The 24,447-nt window shown below is 45.4% G+C and overlaps 3 protein-coding genes across 4 annotated transcripts; all 3 read left to right on the top strand.

The window, feature by feature from the left end:
* Positions 1-8,869: 8,869 nt before the first annotated feature.
* Positions 8,870-12,221, top strand: LOC112874838 (GDP-mannose transporter GONST3). Its single transcript, XM_025938394.1, has 2 exons — positions 8,870-9,137; positions 10,665-12,221. The coding sequence occupies exons 1-2, from the start codon at positions 9,108-9,110 to the stop codon at positions 11,760-11,762; spliced, it is 1,128 nt and encodes a 375-aa protein (XP_025794179.1). The 5' UTR covers positions 8,870-9,107; the 3' UTR covers positions 11,763-12,221.
* Positions 12,222-12,878: 657 nt separating this feature from the next.
* LOC112873713 (uncharacterized protein KIAA1522-like) lies at positions 12,879-18,307 on the top strand. The gene is made up of 5 exons (XM_025936738.1): positions 12,879-13,159; positions 13,372-14,000; positions 14,211-14,805; positions 14,955-16,635; positions 17,881-18,307. The coding sequence occupies exons 2-5, from the start codon at positions 13,403-13,405 to the stop codon at positions 17,908-17,910; spliced, it is 2,904 nt and encodes a 967-aa protein (XP_025792523.1). The 5' UTR covers positions 12,879-13,159; positions 13,372-13,402; the 3' UTR covers positions 17,911-18,307.
* Positions 17,899-23,277, top strand: LOC112873714 (digalactosyldiacylglycerol synthase 2, chloroplastic-like). Of its 2 annotated transcripts, none has more exons than XM_025936740.1 (5): positions 17,899-18,032; positions 19,619-20,001; positions 20,419-20,685; positions 21,764-22,113; positions 22,461-23,277. In XM_025936740.1, the coding sequence occupies exons 2-5, from the start codon at positions 19,714-19,716 to the stop codon at positions 22,990-22,992; spliced, it is 1,437 nt and encodes a 478-aa protein (XP_025792525.1). In that variant the 5' UTR covers positions 17,899-18,032; positions 19,619-19,713; the 3' UTR covers positions 22,993-23,277. The 2 variants fall into 2 exon arrangements, with proteins under 2 accessions (XP_025792525.1, XP_025792524.1); XM_025936739.1 differs by lacking the exon at positions 17,899-18,032 and adding an exon at positions 19,008-19,322.
* Positions 23,278-24,447: the final 1,170 nt, after the last annotated feature.

Genomic DNA, 24,447 nt, shown 5'->3' on the forward strand with positions numbered 1-24,447 from the left:
TGGCGCACGGCATGCGCTCGCTGCCGCGGACGGCGGCGTGGGGAGTCGGGCTCGCTGGGGATGGGGCTACGTTTGACCGGCGTCAACTGGTTCAAGGACGATCGATGTGTGCCTGCTCGCGTTGTTGACCTGGTCTGGTCGCGATCAGGCAAACGGTGCATGCTGCGTACGTGAACGAATTGAAGTTGGTACGGTGCATGCTTGTGGTCTCCTACTCCTACTTTGCTGTGATATGGGATTAGAGCTATGCTGTTACATTAGAACTAAGCTATTGCTGCTTCTTGGCATGGTACATGCCCTACGAGGGTAATTAAGCTAGAGTCCAAATGCCGTATGCACTACGGATTTAGGGGTGTTTGAATCTAAGAGTTAAAGTTAAGCTCTGTCACATCTTATATCGTATGTTTCGATACGAATTAGAAGGACTAAATATAAACTAATTATAAAATAATTGCAGAAGCCTAGAGCTAATTCACGAGATGAATCTATTAAACCAAATTTAAATTAGGTTTAATATATTCGTCTCGCGAATTAGCCTAGGATTATGCAATTAATTTTATTATTAATCTAGATTAATACTTCTAATTAGCAATAATATTTGATATAACAAGGCTAAAGTTTAGCCCTGCCGGATCCAAATAGAATCTTAACCTGCACAGTGCGATCGAAATAAGGTTGATCAAGATGGGGGCAAGATATTACTCTTTAAATGGGAATGAAGTGGAACGGTGGATCCACCAGATAAACGTTACAAACCGCATATATAATAAACGCTTGTGGTTTTTTCTAAAATAATAAAGTACAGATGTAGCTTAAAAATACAATATAAACACCCAGCGCCCACCAATCCAGTGTTTTTTTAGGCGGCTCGAGCCTGGTCCGAGCCCGGCAACATGCTACTGAAGTTAAAATATTTTGATTGACTGCGACTCGGGTAAAGTAATTGCGTGATTCCCCTAAAAGACTATTTATAATAAGAATATGTTTGGATAGATTGAAGTTGAGTGTTAAACTTTAGCACCTATTAGTACTTATACTTTTGCTAAAATTTTTTAGTCTTAGTTCAAGTTTAGCTCATCTCATTAGCACTTTCTTTTGGATACACTGGTGCTAAAGTTTAGCACTTTGGAGTAGTAGCATTTGAATTCAAATACCCCCAAGTTTATAGGAAAAAGTGTTTTTTTCCGAATCGAGATGCACCCCATTTTCATTGCATGAACAGAAATACCAACGTTCTTACTGAGAAAGGGATGTTCGGGGAAGAGAGGAAGAGAGAAAAGGGGGGCGGGGGAGGGGTTGCATGGTGATTCGAGATTCCTGAGGTTTTGACCTTCAAAACCCGGATGCTCCAGTATAGGAAAAAAATGATAACATGTATCATGTCGAAACAAGTAAATTATAAAAATGAATTTCGTAGTTTACCTAGTGATAGTCACTTAATATTAAAAAAACATCATAGCCTTTTCTAATATTGGTCAAGCTCAAAATATTTTTTAAAAATAATTTGACTTTTGAAAATTCGGAAGTACTTATATTTGTGGACGAAGTACTAGGTGATAGAAGGAGAACACACTTGATTTTTCCTTACCTCATACATATACTCAGTTAAGAACTATTCTGAAATACCAAAATTCAGGTGTTGGAGCCTTCAAAATGCCCGTGCGAGATTTATAGCCTCCCTGACAGCTATAGTCAACAAGCGATGTTATTTACTGTAGTCGCCAGCATGCTAAGGCAAAAAAGGCAGTAAACATGCAGATCAGGATTCCCCTGCCAAGCCCCCACGCTAATGGGCGTGATCAGTGGGCGCACCGCCGGCGAGAGCGTACGGCGACTAGGTTTTCCGCTATTCCGACGACACATGACATGCCTGGGCGCGCAGCTAGCGTCGTTCCCCGGCCGCCCGGCCCCGGCTGGCATGCATAGACAGCACGATGGCCGATCTCCGCCGTCCTCGCTCTAGCGCCTCCACCTACCAGCTTGAGGCGGAAGTACAGACACATCATATGTGTAGGTGTAGCTCGCTGGCTTGCGCGCATGCATGGGCGGATCGGATCGGATCGGTCGGTCGGGGCGCACGACGCGCAGCAGCCGCGTACGCGCCGATGCGAAAACCTGCGTCCTGCCGCCGTCGGTTCGCCTGCGTTCCCATCGCTGCTCGCCTGCCGGTCGACCTTCGGGTCCAGCTGCCCAAAGTGGGTGCGCGTACTCCCCCGGCCGCCGCCCGGCAACGAACCCCTCCGGCACTCCACCTGATGGCGGGGTCGATCCGGCCGCGCGCTCCCAGATTTTGCCCGTCCGGCCGCCCCCCGCGCCGCTGCGCCTCTCTCGCGCTACCCTTGCTCGTCCTTCATCTCATGTGTGGCTCTAGCGTCTTGCTTCACTTTGATTGCCAAGGAAAAACACTAGCGCGACACTGAGACACACAGTAATCCGGACGGGATTTAGAAGCTTGTGAACGGTGAAAGCAGCAAAGATGGGAGCGAGACGCCTTTTCTTCGGATGGATCGACCTCGCTAGCAGCTGCTGCCTGCAGGGGCCATGAATTGTACGCGCGCGGCATCTGATCAGATGAGCAGCTGGTTCTATTTGCCCTAAACATGTGTGAGTGTCGGGCCTACTGGCCATGTGTCAATGTTCTCTCGGTGTCTTTTCTCTGAGCAAAAGTACGCCTGCTAATTTCTCCTTTGCTCTCTCCGGCGCGTGCGTCCACGCACAAGGCTACAAACTCTTGGCGGGAGAGAGGGGTCAGGAAAAAGAGGGCTAGCAGGCTCTTGCCCCTGACCATGACCTAATTGTCCGGTATACAGTATATACTAGCCTAGTGCATGCTCCTGCAGTAAATCTCGGATCATCACAAGACGTACGACTGCGTTGTAATTCTTCGCGTCTTGTCATCATATATACGTGCACTGATCATATTAGTCTCCAAATATATATCTATATATATAGCTATATATGGTAATGATCGATAAAAAATAAATGTTACCAACCGGGGTTGCAAAACTATGGGTGCTTGCTAGCAATGCAAGGTCAAGCAGTGTCCAACGTTGGTCAGGACGTACTAGTTAGCTCGCTCGCTCGCTTCTATCTCACTCCAAACTGTCAAGAGAGCCGATCGACCTTTTAGAGAGTGATGGTGAGCTTCCTTTTATATATAAGGAGCTGAGTCTGCAGATTGCTAGTGATGAAGAAACATAACAGCTAGCAGAGCCTTCTTATTACTAGTAATAATTATCTGAACATCAAGCTTTATTATTTTCAACAACATGTTACTTCAAAATAAAGTACTGTTTTCTGAAAAGTGAAAACACAAAGCATGCATGCAACCTGAAGTAATAAATCTCGTGGGCTTGCAATTCTGACGAAGGTGGCTTCTAGTAGGGTAAGATCCCTTTGGAGGAGAAGCCGACGCACGGAAAGTGTCATATTTATGTAGGACATTTGCGTGAAATTGCATGCATGCATGGTCCCTGCGACAACATCATCAAGTGACGATCTTTTTGGTTATTGGATTTAGCAGCAGTTGTACCAGGGAGATGAAGTTGTACTGCTCGAGGGGAGCAACTGGACGGAATCGCACAACAAAATAGCCAGAACGGAACCACCTGAGTGGAATAAGGATAAGCAGGTGAGGTCTGGCCTGCAGGGCGCCCTCGTGATTTCAAGCACGGCCTCTCATCCCTACCGTCCAATGACTGGCTGTGTGTTGTACTGGATCATCGAAGATTATCGGAATAATTCATTTTTTTATTGATGGTTGTTTAAATCCTAAATTGGTAGATCGTCTTCTTAAGAGTCATATAAAAAAATGTGACGCATTGATTGAGGCTGTAAGGGGAAAGAAGAAAAATGTCTCGGAAAAAATATTTCATGATCAGCTGTGGATTAGGATTGCCATTCAAGTTGTGTTGCCAAATGAATTTGTCCTTGTCTAAATGGGTTGGGTCAACAAATAAATCAGCTAGCGCCAAGAACAGCTCTTTTGTTTTTGCCATTCTATTGTTTTTTTAAAGAAAAAAGAAAAATGCATGCAAGGCACCTCCCAGCAGAAGTTATTCCCATGAGATAGACTGTATGCAAGTACTAGATAGCAGGGGACCAAATTTATGATAAACTTGAAACTTACAGCATGGGATGTGTCGACCAAAAGCTGAATAATTCTGACTAGCTCCAGCCTTCACTTTACACCTGGAACTGTACTTGTCGTTCAATTAAATAATGTCATATAAAAAATATATTTTAGACATTATTGGAGAAACTAAATTTCACTGCCCATTTTTTTCATATATAGTACCTGACAGAGTGTACATACATAACGTATATACGTACAAACACGGTATTACTGTACCTAAGAAAAAGACAGTCGTACTAGATAATATATATAGCAAACCTAAGAAGTTAATTCAACGAAATAACCATGCTTCATCAGATGAAATAGTATGATAACCTTTACACTAAAGAAGAGTGTAAAAACAAATCCATGCATGACGCATCTCTACTATGCAAGTACAGGCCCCCAGCCCTGCAAATTTTACGTTTTAACTATAGTTCATAAGCATTTACTACTGTGTGAAGGTGATCCAATCCAATCCACGAGCTGAAGCTGACAGATATGTAGATATATCTACGCTCATCGATTCGGATCGAGGACCACACATACATTCTTCAGAGACAAAACTCAAGACAGCCCAATCCTCGTAGGGTCTCACTGCGCGGCAGTGTCAGTACATCACACCGGCTGCTAGACGTCTGGATCTCTGCTAATTTTCTCGCTTTCCTTTTCGCGAGATCTGAGGGTGCAGCAGAGCCATCCTTTTTCTCTGTTCCGCTCTCACTCTCGATCCCACATGGAAACTAATGTTCAACAGCGTCAGGTTTGGACGGTATTTGACCACCCATTTGCATTGCTTTGGTTGATTATTCAACAACAGGGGTGGGTTGGGGGGGTACAATCCAAGGGCAAAGTGCCACACATCTCTCATGGCAGCAAAGGGCAACTGGGCAAGAGAGGTACAACTTCCACTGTGTGCAAATCTTGGAGCCATGCTTATTATCGACCGGAGCGACGATTAGGGTCATCATGTGATATATAACATCTGGATGATGGCCTGGCAGCCGTGTCTCGCTCTGATCTTGGAGGGATTCTTATTATAGCAATATATCATATCCGAGCTGGTGGAGAAAGCTAAGCTAGTGTAGGTTGATAAGGAACACCGATACATTTGGAACTGTATGGGCCGGGTCGCATTTAATTTCTAGATGTGGGGTTTATGTGAATAATCATGTTATGAAATGTTGCATTGGAGCGAGCCGGAGGAGGCATGGTTGACCTTCTATCTTGAATGAAACCGTGCTACATAGCATATAAATGTATCCTGGGAACCACGCACCTCTCATTTGTGTGGTGGAGACGTACGTCATGAGTTCATCACAAACTAACGCTTAAATCTTGGTGCATACCTAGGGGTGGTAACAGTCCAACTTGACCCTTATATATTTTTAGCTTAAAATTGTATAAGATTAGATCCCGACTTTTTTCGGACCCACCCCTTAGATTATCTAGGCTAAAATTTAAAAGCCCTTCACCACCTCTATGCATGCCTATGATTTAGACACGCGAGTGTTTTCATCATTTATCTCTGTATAAGTGCATGAGGCGGTGGCAAATGTGTGCCTATGCCTCAACCATAATTTTTTGATAAAAAGTAACCATTGTTATTTTTTCGAATTCATGCCATTTTCTTTCCACTTTCAACAACTTATATAATTAAGCGAAGGGTTAAATTTGGCATCAAATTCTTAAAAACATCATGCTAGTAGTAAGTTGTTAGCAATTACACTACAAGTTTTTTATGTTTGACAATTTTAGTTTATTTTTTTCTTTCACAAAAGAACATGGTATAATTAAGTAAGCCCATAAAAATCCTTTTGGAATTCAAGAAATATTGGAGGTTTTTAAACCGTTTTTCTCTTAGTTTCTCAATGGAATTAAGAAATTTTGAATAGATAAAGCTAATGGTACGGTACTTATATCTATACATAACTGTACTATATCGAGGTTTACAGCTCCATTGTGTGTATATATATAGTTGTTGGAGCTATAGTAAAACTGTGTAAACCAAATATCCCCCACACCGTTTATTTGATTTTTTGGGTAGCTATTAGTAGGAGCTGGCGCTACATAGTGCTAATATTGGATGGTTTTCTATTGATAAATATTTATTGCATGCCTTCTAAGCAGCAACCCCCGAAAAACGATCAAATGGTGTAGTGAGAGAATGGAAAACATATATTTATAGGCGCATTATCTAAGTGAAAATGAGCCCAAATAACGCGGCAACTATGTCATCGATCCTCATTACTATGTACAAAAACTAATCCGGCATGTGATTGAAATTTGCTTACGAGGAAAATGACAACTTACAAATGCTCAAGGTTACTCCATTCACAGATGACCCAATCCTACTTATCCCATTATTATTTACCTCATGGAAACAAATATACCGATGCGGTAACTTTCACGCCCGCGTACAAACTGGTGCTTAGCAGCGGCCGCAAATTTAATTATACGCAATTAATTCGCGTTAGTCCTGAGAGGCAACCAGCGGATGGGCTCAAACTATCAATTGTGAAAATCTCAGATTTTAGCCCATGATCATTTGGCGGCCCAATTGCAAGGCCCAATCAAGAATTTTTAGCCTTCATCATGCTTTGTCGGTAGTTTCCCCCTCCACGCACACATCAGCCAAACGACAAACAAAAGGTACTTACATATCCAATATGTTTGCCTCCAAATTACAACTTTTCCTATGTTTGACATGGGCCCCTTACACTTTACTTTATCATCTCATCTTTTGTCTAATTCCTAGTGTCTTTATTTATCAGTTTATCTTGTTCCACACACATCGTCTCGGGCATGCTAGCAGTAGTCCGCTAGTCCCTAATACTCCATGCTTGTTTAGAAAATAAAAAACTCCCAATGCAAGGCCCAAATTAAACGTTGCACTGAAGATGGGTGGATCGTTTTTCAAGCAATGCAGATTACAGCTCGCTTGTTCTGACCAAGCTCCAGACAGTAGTTGAGTGTACAAGTAGCAAAGGCGCACAACTTTAGAGGAGCTGACCGAGCCTAGCAACCTACGATGTCCATTCATGTCTCTCTGAACTCGACCGTCTCAATTGGTGCGTGCAACATGGAGTATTCAGATCGAGAACCCCGGTGCAGAGTGCGCAAATTTTATACGCCCAAGTTGGAGCACACCACTGACTACTGCGTGCAGCTGCCGCGCCGCTCAGCTCAGGCCTCAGGGCTCAGGCAGCCTGCGCGCGTCGGCGCCGGTCAAATCACGGCGCCGCTCGGCCGTCTCCTGCCGCCCTGCGGCGGCGCCGCCGCCGGGCGGGTCAGGACTCTGCCGCGGCCGGCCGGCAAGGGCTGACACGCGCCACCTTGTGTTCTCCAAAAGCGTCAGGGGCTCAGGGCCCATCAGCCTGGCAGCAGCGGCGGCGCAGAATCTGGGCCTGCTGCAAGCGTTGCGATCTGGGCTATAGAATTCTCAGCCAATAGTTAAAAAAAAGAATTCTCAGCCCACTATCTAGATGGGCCGCGACCTGCCGACCTGCCGGTGCGGGCCCAACCCATCGGCGAAACAAGACAAGAGTGCGCCAACGCGGAAGCGGCGAGGAAAACAGGAGAGGGAGACGGCAGCCGAAGGGGGGACGGACGGAAGAAGCGGCCGGTCGCCACCCGCGACCGCGACGCGAGGAGGGCGAGCCCGCCGACGCGGAAGGCGCCTCGAGATCTCCTCCCCGCGGCTCGCGGGTCGCCGGGTCAGAAGCAGCAATTCGCATTTCTAAATTCATCATCGTCCCCGCCGCCTGCAAAAAATCTGCCGTGGCATCCTCGTCCGCCTAATCGCCTTTCCATTCTCCAGAATCCCAATCCGGCAATTACCAAATCCGCGCGCCCCACCCCCGCGTGCGCCCAGTGAACCCCGGCCGCGCCGCGAGTTTGACTCTCGAAGGCGTCCAGATCCGGCGTCCTCCCACCTCCGACAACCGCCGAGCAGAAAACAATTCCGAGCGAGGCGGAGACCCCCCGCGATAAATCACCGCGCCCCACCCGTGGCGTCCCCTCACACTACAGGAAGCGTCTGAAAGGTGAGAGTTTCTTTCATCTGCTTTCCCGGGGTTTTTGGCCCTTGTTTCTGCTCCAGGGCGGGCACAAGAAGATTCCGATCTTGGGGCGTCGCCCTCGGCGCTTGATGCCCCACTTGGGAGGTTTCTTGCGACGCCTCCATGGGTGTTAGATGGGTAGATGGGGGTGCCAATCAATAATGCCCTGCGGTGTTCTGGCTGCGCACGAAACTGCTACTGCGCGGAATGGCCGTCGTTGGTCCTGACGGGATGCTCTCACCTAACAATTGATGTTTTTATTTTCTTCTGTCGATGGCACCGTTTAGTTCGTGCAATGCTTGTTGCGCTAGCATACGAGACATGCGCCGGCGACAAACTAATTCCATTATTTTTCATGTTTTTTAAACAGAATCAGAAGCGCTTCATGTGACTGATCGGTTGGTAGCGCCGGCTCGTGAAGCTCCAGAAGCAAGTTCAGGGAGCGCTCCGTGTCCTTGAAGCCACTTGTTGACTTCATCGTCATCTAGGTGCTGGAGCTGTCACGTTGTGGTAGTTGAGAAGGATCTGTCCAACTTCCACAGCTGCGAGGAAAGCTTCCTGAGGTATACTGTACTTGATATCTTATCACAAAACTAGCACATCGCATTATTGGGACCTCGTCTAAGTTGTCCTCCTTGACTTGGACCAAGTGCTTAGGTTGTGCAATATGCACCGTTGATATTTCTACCATGTCCTTGTCATGCTAGCAACCTAACGTGCTTGCGACGTGCCCCAAGCTTTGTTTGACTTCCTTGGCTGTCATGGACAAACGCACTATGCCCCCCCACGAGCTTATTTGATTCTGCTAGCTGCTAGGTGGTTGTTGCATACTGGTCTTCTCTTTTCTCTTGTCACCTCGGGCAGCCTCAACTGGCTTAAAAAGATACATACTTCATACCTAGATATTTGGTGTAGAATTTTGCTTATAAGCCATGGCGAATTCCCGGGTTGGACGTTACAAGGTATTTGCAGACCTTTCTTGGATTCTTTAGTTCTTTAGCTGGCATACTTTGGTCATTTTTTGATGCTGTTATGAAGTGTTTCTGATCCTGCTGCCTCATCTTTTGCCTTTGATTTTGTTGTATGATTTCTTTTAAGTACTTAATATCTGCCTTTTGATGTCTGCTTCATCTTGTTTTGTTTTTGTTTGACCTTCTTGTGTCTTTACCTCGCTTGCTGGTTTTGTATCACAAAGTATGAATTGGGTAACATTTTTGCCACAGAAGAAAAATAGGATGGCCTAACACATAAAGGAGAGTTTTAGTTTCTTTCTGTGAAATTTCTCAATATTATAAGTATTTATCAGCATCATTTGATAAACACTGTTTCTTTTGTTCAGTAAATTAGCATTTGCGGCTATAACCTTCTTGATGTGCCTTAGATTTTTTATTTATTTGGCATATATGTGTTGGAAGTTGATCCTTAAAAGTCCTTTCATACCAATCCCAGCTGGGAGTGCATGAAAATGTGGTTTGATTTTAATATGTGATGTTGATGAACTCTTTATCGCGCAAGCTACTGAGTAGTACAACTAAATCTGGTAAACATGAATATATTTGTGCCCAGTGCTGTTAGTTTCAATTGTTACTGTATGAAACTTGATTGGAAGGTGCTGATCTGGGGATAGGGCCAAATTTGTGGAGTCATAAAATGTGAAGGCTTAGTATAGGTGCATAGTTTTTAGGTATTGTTCTGTATTGTCCATTGCTACATTAATATAGTGTCAGATTTCCATAGATTTTGTTTTAAGATCAAATCGTTATCCATCAGTTGTCAAAATAGAGGCATCACCAATGCACTATAAGAATGACAAGGTTGATTTAAGAACTATCTGGGTTTGCAAACAGTTGAATTATAAGGGTGACGCTGATTTTAAAGGTGGCAGACCTTTTTAGAGGACAGTAATTTCTGACCGTCTCTTTTCAATCTTGTTTTTTATGGCATGAAACCAACATGTAGTGATTGCTCTGTTTTATGACACAATTGAATATCCTAATGCAATAGAATATGTGAGAGATCACTGGCCAGTAGCTGTTCATTCCCCATGTTCAATTGTTGCTGCGTTCTGATCTAGGAGTTAACTCCTACATACACAAGCATGTCCCTTGTAGCATCCAAAATCAAATGCAGTTGAAGAATTCAGTGTGTCATAGCTAGTGAACTGGGATTTGTACTTGTAATGATCAACAATAGTTCCTTTTTCTTATATCATGTAATATTGTACGAATTGATGATATGGTCTGGAAACAGAACTGTGCCCTCTTATGCTTTTGCACCTCACCAAATTCTTCTAAGATGGTCACATACTTTCTTTAATTAATGAAACCTATGCTTAAGATCTTAACTACCTGATGCATTAACTTCAGTGTTTTTTCCCCTGAAACATGCATGTTTGTCATCGTTGGTTCCCTATTCTGTAGTAGCTGCTCCTTGATTTTGGGCTCATGTATTTCTTTGAAACTTTAATAATTGCAGTTTGCATATTGCAGATGTCTAATCTCTCAGACCCTTCAAAAGAAGATGCTTCACCAGAGGGTTCAGGTACTATCCAGAAAACTGGAGCCTGGAGTAACACATTGAACACTCTTCTGCAGCAAGCCTCAGTCTATGGTGTTGTTGCTGGGTATTGTCTATCAGCATCTCTGCTTTCCATCATCAACAAATGGGCAGTCATGAAATTTCCGTATCCTGGAGCCCTGACAGCTCTGCAGTACTTCACTAGTGTTGCTGGAGTTCTCCTCTGTGGACAGCTAAAGCTCATTGAGCATGATGGCCTCAATTTGAGGACTATGTGGAAGTTCTTACCTGCTGCTGTGATGTTCTATATTTCCATCTTCACAAACAGTGAACTCCTGCTGCATGCCAATGTGGACACTTTCATCGTGTTCCGCTCTGCTGTGCCGATATTTGTTGCCATCGGAGAGACGCTATATCTTCATCAGCCATGGCCATCGCTGAAGACATGGCTTTCACTTTCCACTATACTTGGCGGAAGTGTGATCTATGTTTTCACCGACAACCAATTCACTGTGACTGCTTACACCTGGGCGGTGGCCTACCTAGCAAGCATGTCCATTGATTTTGTGTACATCAAGCATGTTGTCATGACCATTGGGCTGAACACATGGGGCCTTGTGCTATACAACAACCTTGAGGCCTTGATGCTGTTCCCCCTTGAGCTCCTTATAATGGGAGAGTTTGATCAGATGAAGGTTGACAGCTCCAAAGTGTCAAATTGGCTTTCATTCGATTTGGTCCTCCCTGTTGCTCTCTCATGCCTATTGGGGCTGTCAATATCCTTCTTCGGGTTCTCCTGCAGACGGGCTATCTCTGCTACCGGGTTCACAGTACTTGGCATAGTGAACAAACTCCTGACCGTGGTGATTAATCTGCTTATCTGGGACAAGCATGCCTCCTTTGTGGGTACCATTGGGCTCCTGATATGCATGTCAGGTGGTATACTCTACCAGCAATCCACCACAAAACCGAAAGCACCAAAGGTTGAGCCGAAGGAAGAGAATGATGAGGAGCAGCAGAAATTGCTGCAGATGCAGGGAGGGCAAGAGAGCAACTCAACTCAAAAGTAAAGCTCTCCATAAACCTGAAGAGAAGTTCACCATTGATGCGGTACCTCCTTTGCAACAGCCTCACCTGAACACTTGGGTACCGGTTAATACTTGGAAACAAACATATGGATGGATGGTAGTTAGTCCTGGACTAGGCGCTGCAAAATCTCGAAATGTTTTAGATATTAGAAGCCATGGAGGGGACTGAACTATCATCATGCAATTCTTTGTTACTGTATTGCCGTTTTCATTTGTAACACAAGCTGTCAAGATTGTTATGGTAGGGTACCTGGGATTTGTCAAATGTACCTACCTGCATTGAATATGTCGTATATGAAAGCATCTATCTCATACATTTTGTCGGTGACGGTATGGTCTGTTTTTATTTATTTGTCTGCTGAAGTTTGCCAATTTGTTCTGTAATGGTGATGGAACTATCAGTTTCCCTCTTGTGCTTAAAGAAAAGCTTTCATGTGTCCAGTGCATGAACTGTAATGCTGTATGATCCTGGAAGTCTGAAGCAGATGCTTTTCAAGAAAACTTTGCTTGCTGAAAGTCTGAGAGCGATGCTGTTCAAGTAGCTTTGCTTGATCACTGGCGCAATGCATTGCACGAGCAATAACTAAACCAACTACTGGTTTGGTTTTTCAAGTGTGGTTGGTTGTAAATCTTAAATGGAGTCAAAAGTACTAGGGTTTATACTTTATTGTTGTAGTGAATTGTTGTGCAAAATCCAAGTATAATGACATGTTAAGGTACAGTCGTACAGAGGAAATATCTCCGCGGCAAGGAATATTCAGGCTGTTTATCTTTGTTTGTGGTGTTGATATTTTCTGGTTATCGGAAAACCTCTCTGTATCTTTTTATAATTTTCATTTGCAGGGAACGACCTCTTTGCATCTGGCGAGTTCTTTTTAAACACAAAAGTATCTGGCAAGTTCTTTGTTGTGTCGCATCAGGGGAAATTCGGAATTAGTACTCTTTGATATCTCATAACGAAGGAAGAAGAAATGAATAAAAGCATTATTTCCCTTTTAATAAGAGAAAAACAGAAAACATATTTTGCTTGCCCTTTATTCCTTCCCTAGGGCCGAAGGGAAATCCTGACCGTCCGATCCATTCGTCGGGGCCCAGATACCAGCATCATGCGGCTCACCCAAAGTCAGTCTCTCTCGCACGCACCCGTCGTTGCTCCCTCCCCCCGACCTTCCTCCTCGCCGAATGGCACACCGCGAAACCAAAATCTCGCAATCCGAACCAATCCCAGCAACCTAGCGCCGCCGCCGCTCGATCCCGCCTCGCCGTGCCGGCGCCCCTGGAGGATCGCAGCCCATCACGCGCTGCGGGGGGATTCCGCTCCAATCCGAATCCTAGCCTCCCGCGGGACGCCGCGGGTCTAGTCTCCGGACTCGTAGGAGGTAATTGTGGAACTCTTCTTGTCCTTGGTGGTTATGCTTCGTGGTGCTGTTTCTCCGGTTGATGTGAGCTTTGTCAGGTTTGATCTAGGGTTTGAATTTTTGGGGGTCATTTTAGTGGGCTAATCGCGTTATCGGATGTCTGCGTAGTTTCGTTTGGTTTCGATTGCACACTGACTGTTGACCAGGTCTGATAAGGAATTTGAACTTTGCAGGAGGTTTCGAGGATTGGTCTCCGAGCTAGAGATGTACGGGCAGGGAGGGAGCTTTAATCCACACTATCGCCATGGCGCGCCGCCGCCCCATCTACCTGGGGTAACTGGGTCCTTCCCTCAAAAACATGCCCAGCCGCCGCCAGCACCGTACCAACAGCATCCAGGAATGCGGCCTCCACCTGTGCCATACCAGCACGGGGTACCTCCACCTCAGAACCAGCCATACCCTTTTGCCCAGCAGCAGAGAGGCTATGCACCGATGCCAATGCCTCCGCAGCAGAGAGGTTATGCGCCGATGCCAATGCCAGGGCCGCTGCCGCCACAACAAGCTATCTATCAGCCCCCTCCACAGTATCCCATCCTAGGGCCCCTCCCTCCACCGCCGCCTCGGCCACCCAGCTTTGCTCCGGAGAATGCGCTGCCTCCATCTGGCCCGCCGCCACCACCTCCTCCACCACCCTCGTCTCCTCCCCCTACTGTGCCGCTCGGACCTCACACTGCTGTAGTCGCACAGTCATGGGATGCAGAAGCAGAAGGAAAAGAAGGCGGTGATGGTGGCCATGATGCCAAAACTCTGAAAGCAGCTAGTCAGCTAATTGTGTCTGATGACTCAGATATGGATATGGATGGTTAGCACTCCCTTTTCTCTCCCCCATCTCTGTATGGTGACACTTACTCTGTTTGAAATTCACTTTATTCACGCTGCTGCATTTTGTGTTGCAGCAATAAAAAATGATAGTTTATATGATGAAAAACATCTGTGCATGAACATCGTACCTGACTTTGGCATTTCAGCTTAATTTGTCTCTAGACATTTACTTTATCATGACAAATGTCAGGGGATGAGGACTCTCCATCAAGGCAACCTCTTACCCCAGAGAATTCTTCGCTTGTGACTGCCGAATATACTGGAGATGTTAATGTGTCAAAGTCTGTCAGTGATGTTTCAAGCCTTGGCAAGAATTTGCCACCTGGCAGTGGTGAGAATGCTAAAACTGCACATGTAACCGTGGATGGTGGGAGCCCACTCCGATTAGTACAAGGTTATGCCTCTGATGACAGTGCAAATGAGGTTGGTCCTGGTCCTGGTGGTGCCAGCACCCACGTTATATTGCCCGAAGATAACAAGCACAATCAACCAGATGATAGAAATACTGAAATCAGTTATCAGAAACATGCTAATGCGAAAGGAAATGTGAGTGCGCCTTCTGGCACTGAACATAATGATGAGGCTGGAAAGTATCGTCTCAAGGATGAGAGCAGCCCAGTGAAGCGTGGCACAGATGTGCTTGAGCATCTAGCCAAGGAAGATTTAAGTGACAGTGAATTTGATGGAGGGCATCGGAGGAGGCAAAGGAAACGAAACCGGAGCAAGTCACCTCATGGTAGAAGTTGTAGTCCGCTGGGGTCAAACAAGGGCAGTCCATTCCGAAGGTATGGGACCTTGTACCTTCCCATGAACCTTTAATAGATGCATCGATTCATCTGCGTAGTTGCATTTCTGTTTCTTTAGATTTTTTTATGACATTCAATATTTATAAATTGCTGTTTTGGAAGTCTTAACAATATTAAATTTCTTTCAGTTCCTCACCTGGAAATCAAAGCAGGCCACCATATGCTAAGCGGGTTCATCCTGCTGGAGAAAGTAATGATTCAGGAGATAGAATTGCTCAGCAAGAGGGCCTGGTGTTGATAGAGAAATCGAATAGTTCTTCAAATGATTTAATTGGCAAAGTGGGAGATAATGCTGCACCTGATGGTGCCCTTGGACAGCATTTTCATGGTGACAATTTAACTTCTGAGCCTTCACAGCCAGTGTCTGTTTCTGCAAATGCAGCTGATCCTTATAAGGTGCAAAGACCATGCTGCCCATCACAGTCTCAATCAGACTTAAATGTGTCTTCATCATCTGGTGATCAAATTCCTGCGGGCCAATCTACTGCAAGTGCTCCTACCAAGAACTCCATGGCACGTGATCATCTCCAGCCTCATCCTCAGAGTTTGGGCCCTCCTGAACACATGCCATCCTCAAATGTGATTCGGCTACCAGGACAACCATTATATGCAGCTTCAGAATTCCCTCAAACGCAGTTCCAGCATAATGTTATTGCACCAGAAAATGAGTTTATGCAGAACCAGATGAGAAGCTATCCTCCACCAGAGCTGTCTCGTCCTAGGCCATTGGACTTCCATCATCATACGCTCCCACTGGCTGTTCCTTCTCACCAGCAGCCTTCTGCCATTCCTGTTGAAAATGCTCCAGTACCTCCTCCAAACAGATGGTCAGAGTATTCTGGTGGTGTAGGTCTATCTTACCCATCTCATCAGCCGCCTTCTGGCCAGCACCAACCTCCTGGGAATCTGGATTCAGGAACTAACTTGGTTTATCCTTTCCAGAGATTTCCATCAACACTACCAGGAAGTAGCGATCTTGGTCCTTTATCTGAGGTTGGTTTACCTAAATCATCTATCAAACCCCACTACAACCCATTTGCATCTACCTTTGAACAAACAGATCCAAGCCTAGATATTGGTCCTGTTGTAAGCCCAAATGCAGTTGGTTCTATCTCCACAAAAGCAGAACACATGAATGTCCTGTCTCCTTTTGGTCAATCATTTCCTGGATCTAGAACACATGCCCACGAAAGTTCTGCAGAAGCTGTTTCCAATAAACAAAAGCCATTCCATCAGGAGTTTTCTTCTGCTGCTCCGTATGATCCATTGCTTGACAGTATTGAACCATCAAGCAGTTCAATCAACAAGGTAGATCCTGGTAAAGGTAAAAACCGGAGTGCTGCTGATAGTCGTGATGTGTCAAAACTTATGAATATAGAAGTGGATAGTGAAAGTATGCATGGACTGGGGGTTGTTGCCGAGTCAGAAGTTGAGGGACTTGGAGAGGTGGCAGTAGATACCGAAGCAGGTATGGTGGAGAATGCAAGTCCTGAATTCTTGGGTGCTAAAGACTGGAACTCAGATATCCCTGGTGATATTGACGATGACCAAACAATGGACAAAAATAAGAAGGGTAAGGATTCCAGATCAATGAAGCTTTTTAAGATTGCTATTGCAGATTTTGTTAAGGAAGTTCTTAAGCCATCATGGAGGCAGGGAAACATGAGCAAAGAGGCTTTCAAAACTATTGTCAGGAAAACAGTTGATAAGGTTTCTAATTCAGTCCCTAGCAGTCATATTCCAAAGACACCTGCCAAGATTAGACATTATGTACAATCCTCTCAAAGGAAGGTGACCAAATTAGTAATGGTATGTCTATTATCACCTGTCTAGCATATTGGTTATTTGTGTATTTATTATGTTCACATGTTTGTAGCATTCTGTGAGAATATACACTATGCAGTAGTTCATGGCATATTGTTTAACAACTGAACATTGTGGAGACAGCTTAGGGTGTATTCTCAGGGTGTGTTACAGACCCTATAACCCTGTAACATTTTTGTTTTGGGGGCTCTTTACACCTTTTCTTCTTCTTAATATATTGATGCGCAGCTCTCCTGCGCGTTCAAGAAAATAAAACTGAATATTGTGGAGAAGTGGAGATTATGACATGCCCTTGACACTGAGAAACACAAGTTGCACTTTAGTTGGTGTCACGCTTTTGAGTTCCTACTCTTCTGTCCTGAATTCTTTGTTATGTTGTCATCCAGCCATTTGGTAATTGTTTATTTGAGTTTGGCAACATTTCTTTATATGTGAAAGCTCCATTCTGATAATATCACTTAAATGAGCATACTGTCTATATTTAAGTTGTCTGGTCATCATCTGGCCATTATTTGTTTCATCGTAGTACAGATTTCATATCCAGGGGCATGGGCGCCCCCATTAGTGAATTTGCCATGTTGCAATGCTTCAAAAATTTGCCACACAATCATGTATGTAGTAACATAAAGTCAAGTATATCTGCAAAAAAAAAACAGTTTCAAATTCTTCCTAGATGTCGAGAAACGAAATAAACAAGCAGTCAATATGGCACCATTCATCATGTGCTGACAGTATTGATTGTGTTTTTTAAATCTCAATATCAAAGGCGAATTCGAAATTGAATATTTGCAGGTTTATTAACTTTGTTACCTACATGATTTTTTTGATGATTTCTTGAAACATTGCAACAGGGGGTGCCTGAACCCCTGGACTCAAATGAAATTCTGTATTTGCTTCATCACTTGGGCTAACATCTTGATTAAGTTTCTGAATTCCAACATGGGAATCAAAATCTGTCTGGATCAATAGGTCCCACATAAGGGGGCAACATACATGAGCTATCTTATTCTGTTCTTGCAAGTTTTGAGCTCTCATTCTTTTTCGGGATGAGAGCTTTGTATCACACTGCCTACATAACAAAAAATGATGTGATCCTATATCTAATATTTCAAACTTAATGGTACTATATTCTCCTTTTGTTCTTTAGTGTACCATTTTCTTGTTCAGCACGCATTTATTGTGATGAATATTTGGCTCCACTAACTTGCTTTACTACTTCATTTTCTTCAGGGGTATGTCGACAAGTATGTGAAGCTATAGTTGGATGAGTAGTGGGACTATGTGCTGAACCAGTCAGAACTGTAAAGACTCCAGAGTCTGTGATGCGTACTGAATGAGGCTGCAAATTGGGTAATCTATCTGCATGAAACGGTTATTCCACAGTAAGATATTTTGCTCTAGTTCCGCCGGAAATGTTGTATTTTATTGGAATATCACGTGTCTAGGTTTGCCTCCAGTTTTGATAATTTGCAGCCTGATCTTTGTACCTTGTAAGGCATGCCCTTCCTGTTTTGTTGATATGGTATTTCCATTTCTTCCCCAACATGGGATAATAGGATGACCTACAGGGTGTGCGCTATTTCCGCAAACAATCTGCTGAAAGATCTTTGTTTCTTAATGGTAAATGTACGTGCTGAGAGCTGGATGATTTAACAAACTATTGACTTTCTCGCATTCTCGCATTCTTTTTTCCGCCCTCTTTTCCTCCGCCTCGTTCAGGCCCCTTCTACAGTTCCATACTCCCATGGCCGATGGCCCAACGGTGGCCTTCGATCGCCGCTCGACACTAACCACTACCTAGACTTTGTCAAGCCGGCCTTCGCCGCTCTCCAGGTGCCAGAAGCTATTGCGATGGCCGATGGATGACACTCAAATTCCGGCTGACCCCAGCATCACTTCTTGATTCCAATTCAATGGCACACCACCAGCAGTGGTGAATTGATCTTAACGCTACTTTCTGTTCGGAATTAGAATAACCAGGCAGCTAGTGTTTTCCCAATTCTTTCACAGTCGGGCTAGTTTAATCTAGAATTTATTTTTCCTTTGCCAGATTACTTGGTCTGAATATAGGCAATGGATAGGTTAGATGGATTAGCTGGGCCAGCTAATCTCGTCTTCCTACTGGTTCCAGGTAAAAATTATAGTTTCTGGTTTAAGAAGGGGTTGTACTTGTACAACTGACCCGGTTGACGGGCCCCAACAGAGCAAACTTAAAAATAACCTCCACGGCATTGGGATTCTGTTCGACCTGAGCATTTCCGGTGGCGGGGACGGTATATTCCATCCCCCGTCGGTTAGGGCGTCTTCTTATAAAAACACCCCTGGTTCTGTCGTCGGCTCCCATCCGTCCAAACCGTCCAAACGCTGGGGTGTGGCCCAGATCCACCTACCGCGGCAAACGGCACCCCCACAGGCGTGGAGCGTGACGCTGACGCCGCCTCCTCTCTCCCTGCTCTTTCCCCTCCCGCTCCGCCGCTCTCCTCTTGCCGCCACGCCACCCTCCTCGCAGGAGTCGCCCTCACGCTTGCTACCGTTCCGCCGCCGCCGTCGCCCGCCCACCGAAGCGGCGGCCCGTGCCGCCTCCCGCGCGCTCCCCCTCTTCCGTGCTCCGGGTGTGGGCAGCTCCTCCCCTCCTCTCCTTCCTCTACCAGGGATTTCTCTTGGGTTTATTGGTAAGCCCCTGTTCCCTGAGCACGTTGGGTTTCCCTAGCTCTCGACGGCCGATTCCACCCGTTCCCTGTTCATGGACCAGTCGCCACTCGCTAATTTTTGTTGCTAGTAAGGCTCCGTGCATAGCTCGCGTTTATGCGCCTGATTTTGTTGTTTGCGGCGTGCCCGCATATGCCCCTTGTTTCTGTAGCCCGATCGATTGTTTCTAGGAGGGAAATCTATTTTTGCTTAGCAGGTACTGTGCATTTAGTGCTTACTTGATTGATTCATGACTTTGCCTTTGTCTTGTGCTTTCCAGCTGAGTTGCGTGATGGCAATGTGCTAGGATAGCAGATTTGGGTGGCAGAGCAACCAGTGATTCGTTACTCTCCCTGACATACACTTACGCGCGCCATGTCAACGAGGATGAGAAGGCATTTCGCGATATTCACCACCGCAAGTCTCCCATGGATGACGGGAACCGCCATCAATCCTTTGTTCCGAGCTGCATACCTCGCAAAGGATGGTGATAAGGATGTCACGTTGGTAATCCCCTGGCTTTGTCTAAGGGACCAAGAGTTAGTTTATCCCAACAAGGTTGTATTTGACTCGCCTCTGGAGCATGAGAGCTATGTTCGTCGCTGGATTGAGGAGAGGGTTGACTTTAGGCCATCCTTCAGCATCAAATTTTACCCTGGGAAGGTATAATAATTCTATACCCTGTAATTTCTATGTGAAACTGAGAGGATATTAGCCCAAATTAGTCCTTAGAATTATCCTTTGCACTCTTCTGTGTACCTAGAGTAATCGTGTCTACTCTTTTATGCCACATTGCATTTGTTTAAGTCTATGGAAACCTGAGTAAAGCTGTTTCGAACAGACCATTTCATCCAATGTGATTATGTGAGCCATGTGGTTACCTAGTTAGTTCGATTTTTGTACTAGACCAGTCCTTTCCTGAAGCTATCCTAAGTAGGGTGAAGCTTTGCTCAGTGTCTGGTGCATGCAGAACTTGCTGCTGTTAGCTTCAATCCAACAATATTCTTGATTTGCATCTTTTTTTATAGAGTTTCGTTTGTGTGTATTTAAGAGAACTTGACCCCCTTTTCTATGATGCAGTTTTCTACAGATATGAGAAGCATTCTCCCAGTTGGAGATATTACAGAATGCATTCCAGATGAAGTGGCTGACATTGCTGTATTGGAAGAGCCTGAGCATCTAAATTGGTACCACCATGGGCGAAGATGGAAAAATAAGTTCCGGCGAGTGATAGGAATTGTTCACACAAATTATCTAGCATATGTAAGGAGAGAAAAGAATGGACAAGTGATTGCTTGTTTCCTCAAGTATGCCAACACCTGGGTAACTCGAATATATTGCCACAAGGTAATAGTTTGAGTTTGCATATATGCACACCTAGAGTAAATTGTTTGTTTTAATAACATTACTTTCGCTCGTATCTAGTAAATCTAATTACTTCTGTCCATGATGTTGCACCTTTTTATTCACATACATCAACAATCTACAACACAGTGTTTTGTGATAAATAGACAGATTTCATTAAGCGTGTGTGCTTGCTATTCATAATTATGCATGCTTGCCAGTATCTGCTTCAGATATAATACCAATATTTTTTAGCTATAACTTGGTTTATCTCCTGGTCTGATGCAGTGAATATAGTAGGTACTTTTTCCTAAAAAAATATACTTATGTTGAACTTATAGTCAAGAGAAGTGAATAAAAAGGCTGCTTAGGTTTTTAGTGAAATCCTTGAAACGCACATGAAGATTGAATTGAGAAGCACAAGCAAAACCATCTAATGATTTAGTTAGCAATTCCTGCACTACTGAGAGGATCCAAAATTACCAACTTTCTCCATGATTTTGTAAGATCTGGTATGCTGCTCTACCACTGGGACTTGACCATTGTGTGGTCTTTGCTTGATAAGACCATATGCAACTATTATTGGATTTGGTGAAGGATGATTCGATTTCATTTTAACTAGCAAGGCTATGCAAGAGTATGGGTTTGTGCACATATGTTTTAAATTTCAATTATAGTGTACAAATGCTATATGCTAGAAATAGGCATACTTTCTTATTAACTAATTAACCTTACTTATTTTGGAAGAACAATGTAGATATTTATGTATGCAGAACTATCACATTCCACAAGAGTTGCATGCTGGTAGTGGTACCCAGATAGGGTTGCATATTGCTTATTGAAACTTGTACTTTCTGGTATTTCTGTGGCATGATATCTTCATACTGGTATAAGAGTAAAGTAAAAAATATGAGAATTGGAGAAATATGTCACTTATGTACCTTGAACTTGCCTCGTATAAATGCATTTGCTGGTTTTCTTTCTGCTGCCTCTCTATAAACTGGATTTGGAAAATTGAATAGTTGAATTATCCTTCCCTGTTTGGTTGAGGTATATACTAACTTTTTCTGAACTTGTGCAGATAATCAGATTGTCCGGTGCCACTCAAGATCTGCCCAGATCTGTTATATGCAACGTCCATGGTGTTAATCCAAAATTTCTTGAGGTAGGCAAACTAAAGTTGAGGCAGCTGCAGAGTGGGGAGAAAGCCTTTAGTAAAGGGGCATACTACATTGGGAAGATGGTGTGGAGTAAGGGATACAGGGAGCTTCTTGACCTGCTGTCCAAATATCAGAGCAAGTTAGCTGGTCTTGAAGTGGACTTATATGGCAGCGGAGAAGATTCTGATGAAGTCCGTGAATCTGCCAAATGTTTGAGTTTGGCTGTCAATGTTCATCCTGGTCGTGATCATGCAGATCCCTTGTTCCATGAGTGAGTTTCTTATTTACTAAATTCATTCTGTCATATTTCAGTATACAGTCATACAAGTTTAACATGCCAAACACATCTCACTGTTCAAAAGTTGAGTTCGAATGCAAAATTTGTATGTATTATCTTCCATTGTTAAGACAGTAAAAGCAATTTCTTCATCAGCCTTTTTGTCAATATTTATTAGATAGCATATGTTTGTGATCTGAGTGAACTGAAACACAATTACACAAAGTTAACTAAAGGAGGTTGGGGAAGTAGTAGTAATGTTAGATCACTTGGGATTGGGAGTTTGATAATAAGATTTGGCATTTCTGCTAAAAGTCTGAAACATTTTGATTTGCCAACAGGTATAAAGTATTCATCAACCCCAGCACCACAGACGTGGTCTGTACGACCACTGCTGAAGCCTTGGCAATGGGAAAGATCGTCATATGTGCCAATCACCCATCGAATGAGTTCTTCAAGCAGTTCCCCAACTGCCGTATCTATAACAGTGAAGAAGAATTTGTGCAACTAACACTGAATGCTCTATCAGAGCAGCCTGCTCCATTGACAGACATGCAGAGGTACGAGTTGTCATGGGAGGCGGCGACTGAGAGGTTCATTGAGGCTGCTGATATAAATCCTCATGCGCCCGAGTCCAGGGCCCATCAAACCTCCAGGGCTTCCTTGCCTGCTTTTCTAAGAACTCGTAGACTGAAGCAAAACTTGGAGGACGCGTCAGTTTACCTGCACCAAGCGCTCTCAGGTCTGGAAGTCACCCGGTGTGCATTTGGTGCTGTTCCAAAGACGCTGCAGCCTGATGAGCAGCTCCGCAAAGATCTTGGTTTGGCACCTCCGCCAAAGAGGAAAAAACTGAAATTTAAGCTGATGACGTAACGTTTGTAACTTCTACCTACTTCGTGTTTGCTGTGGTTTTCTTCATGTACAGCACTAGTGGACATTTCCTTTTCTTCTGAAATTTGACATTACCAGAACAATCCGGAGGGGGTCCTGATGGAGGGTTACTGCTTATTTTCGCTGTTTACTGGGATGCGTCGACCGGACTACATTGTAAATTGTATTGGTAGCTTAGAGGGGAGAAGAACCCACTGAACGGTGCTGTAATTGTGTGAATTGATTGATGGATCGTAATGAACTATGAAGTCTGATGTACTCCCGCTACCAGCGCGTATGCCGTATGTTCATAAAGCGCGCTGATCGCTCAATTTTCAACGCCCGTATTTAGGTCTTTTTATGGTTGCTGATGACTCGATCATTCGGGTCTTGTCAGCATCAGAATCGAGTGGTCAGCGAAAAGGCAGGCAAGCCTTTCCATGTGCCGTCATGGATCAAAAACGTAGGAGTGCCGACTGAGCAAGGCTACCACATATAATTAAGCTAACCACCCTCACGAGCCCCATGGCAGACCCACAAGCAAGCCGCATTAATAAAAAGCTTAAACTAAGACCAGATCCCATTAACTAGCGAGGCTGCTTGTCTTCTCCCTAAAGCAACCAGTGCCAGCCTACGGACCACCTGGTTAATTAGCCACTGTCGCCATCCATGGATGACGTGGAGACAGCTACCTCTCATTCGGTTTCGGCCGTCTCTTCCTCCCACCCCGCAAAGATCCTGACCGTCCGTCCACTCACGCCGCCCGCGCGCGTGGCGCGGCCGGGGGCCAAGCGCAGCTGCGCAGGCCACCCCCGCCCGCCGCTTTTGCCAAACAGCGACCCGCGCCAGGCCTGCCACGGCGGCGGCCCCCGCGGGAGTCGCCGTATCTCCCGTGCCGGATCCTGCTGTCTGCCTCCACCGCGCACCCCCGTCGCTGCGGCGCGATACGTGTCCCATGTCCCCGCCGCGCGCCTGACGTCACCGCGGCCGGGCGACGCGACCGCCCGCCTGTCCGCCTCCACCGCGCGCGCGCCTCGTACGGCCAAGGGCGCTGACGCGGCAGCGCCCGCGGGCGGGCGACACGTCGTCGCGGCCGGCGGCCCCCTACCTTTCGCACTGGCGCGCGCGCGGACGTGGCGCGCGAGCGTCCCTCGCGGGGGCGGGGAGGCCGGGAGGGGGCGTGGCACGCTCGGCCTGCGCGCGGACTTTTTTTCGCTTTGGCTTGTGCCTGCGCGGCGCGGGGTGGAGTGGTGGACTGCTTGGGGTGGGCTGCTACTGATGCCGTGAGGAGGACTGCTACTGATGCCGTGGGGTACACCTCGGTGGGGTCGTCCTGCCGGCAAGTGGGGCTGGAATGGAGATAAGTATGGTATGGTGACGACTGACGAGGGCGGTGGTACCTGAAAAGTGACCGGGCAAGTTGGGTGGTGTAGTCCCCACGTGGCAGGAGGTGGCTCC

Source organism: Panicum hallii, chromosome 9 (genome assembly GCF_002211085.1).
Source record: "Panicum hallii strain FIL2 chromosome 9, PHallii_v3.1, whole genome shotgun sequence".
Taxonomy (NCBI): domain Eukaryota; kingdom Viridiplantae; phylum Streptophyta; class Magnoliopsida; order Poales; family Poaceae; genus Panicum; species Panicum hallii.

Excerpts from the sequence above, each read along its gene's own strand:
- LOC112874838 (XM_025938394.1), top strand. The coding sequence starts at position 9,108 with ATGGCGAATTCCCGGGTTGGACGTTACAAG. Across the intron at positions 9,138-10,664 it reads CCCGGGTTGGACGTTACAAG|ATGTCTAATCTCTCAGACCC; the intron begins GTATTTGCAGAC and ends TGCATATTGCAG.
- LOC112873713 (XM_025936738.1), top strand. The coding sequence starts at position 13,403 with ATGTACGGGCAGGGAGGGAGCTTTAATCCACACTATCGCCATGGCGCG. Across the intron at positions 14,001-14,210 it reads CTCAGATATGGATATGGATG|GGGATGAGGACTCTCCATCA; the intron begins GTTAGCACTCCC and ends GACAAATGTCAG. Across the intron at positions 14,806-14,954 it reads AAGGGCAGTCCATTCCGAAG|TTCCTCACCTGGAAATCAAA; the intron begins GTATGGGACCTT and ends AATTTCTTTCAG.
- LOC112873714 (XM_025936740.1), top strand. The coding sequence starts at position 19,714 with ATGTCAACGAGGATGAGAAGGCATTTCGCGATATTCACCACCGCAAGT. Across the intron at positions 20,686-21,763 it reads CTCGAATATATTGCCACAAG|ATAATCAGATTGTCCGGTGC; the intron begins GTAATAGTTTGA and ends GAACTTGTGCAG. Across the intron at positions 22,114-22,460 it reads GCAGATCCCTTGTTCCATGA|GTATAAAGTATTCATCAACC; the intron begins GTGAGTTTCTTA and ends ATTTGCCAACAG.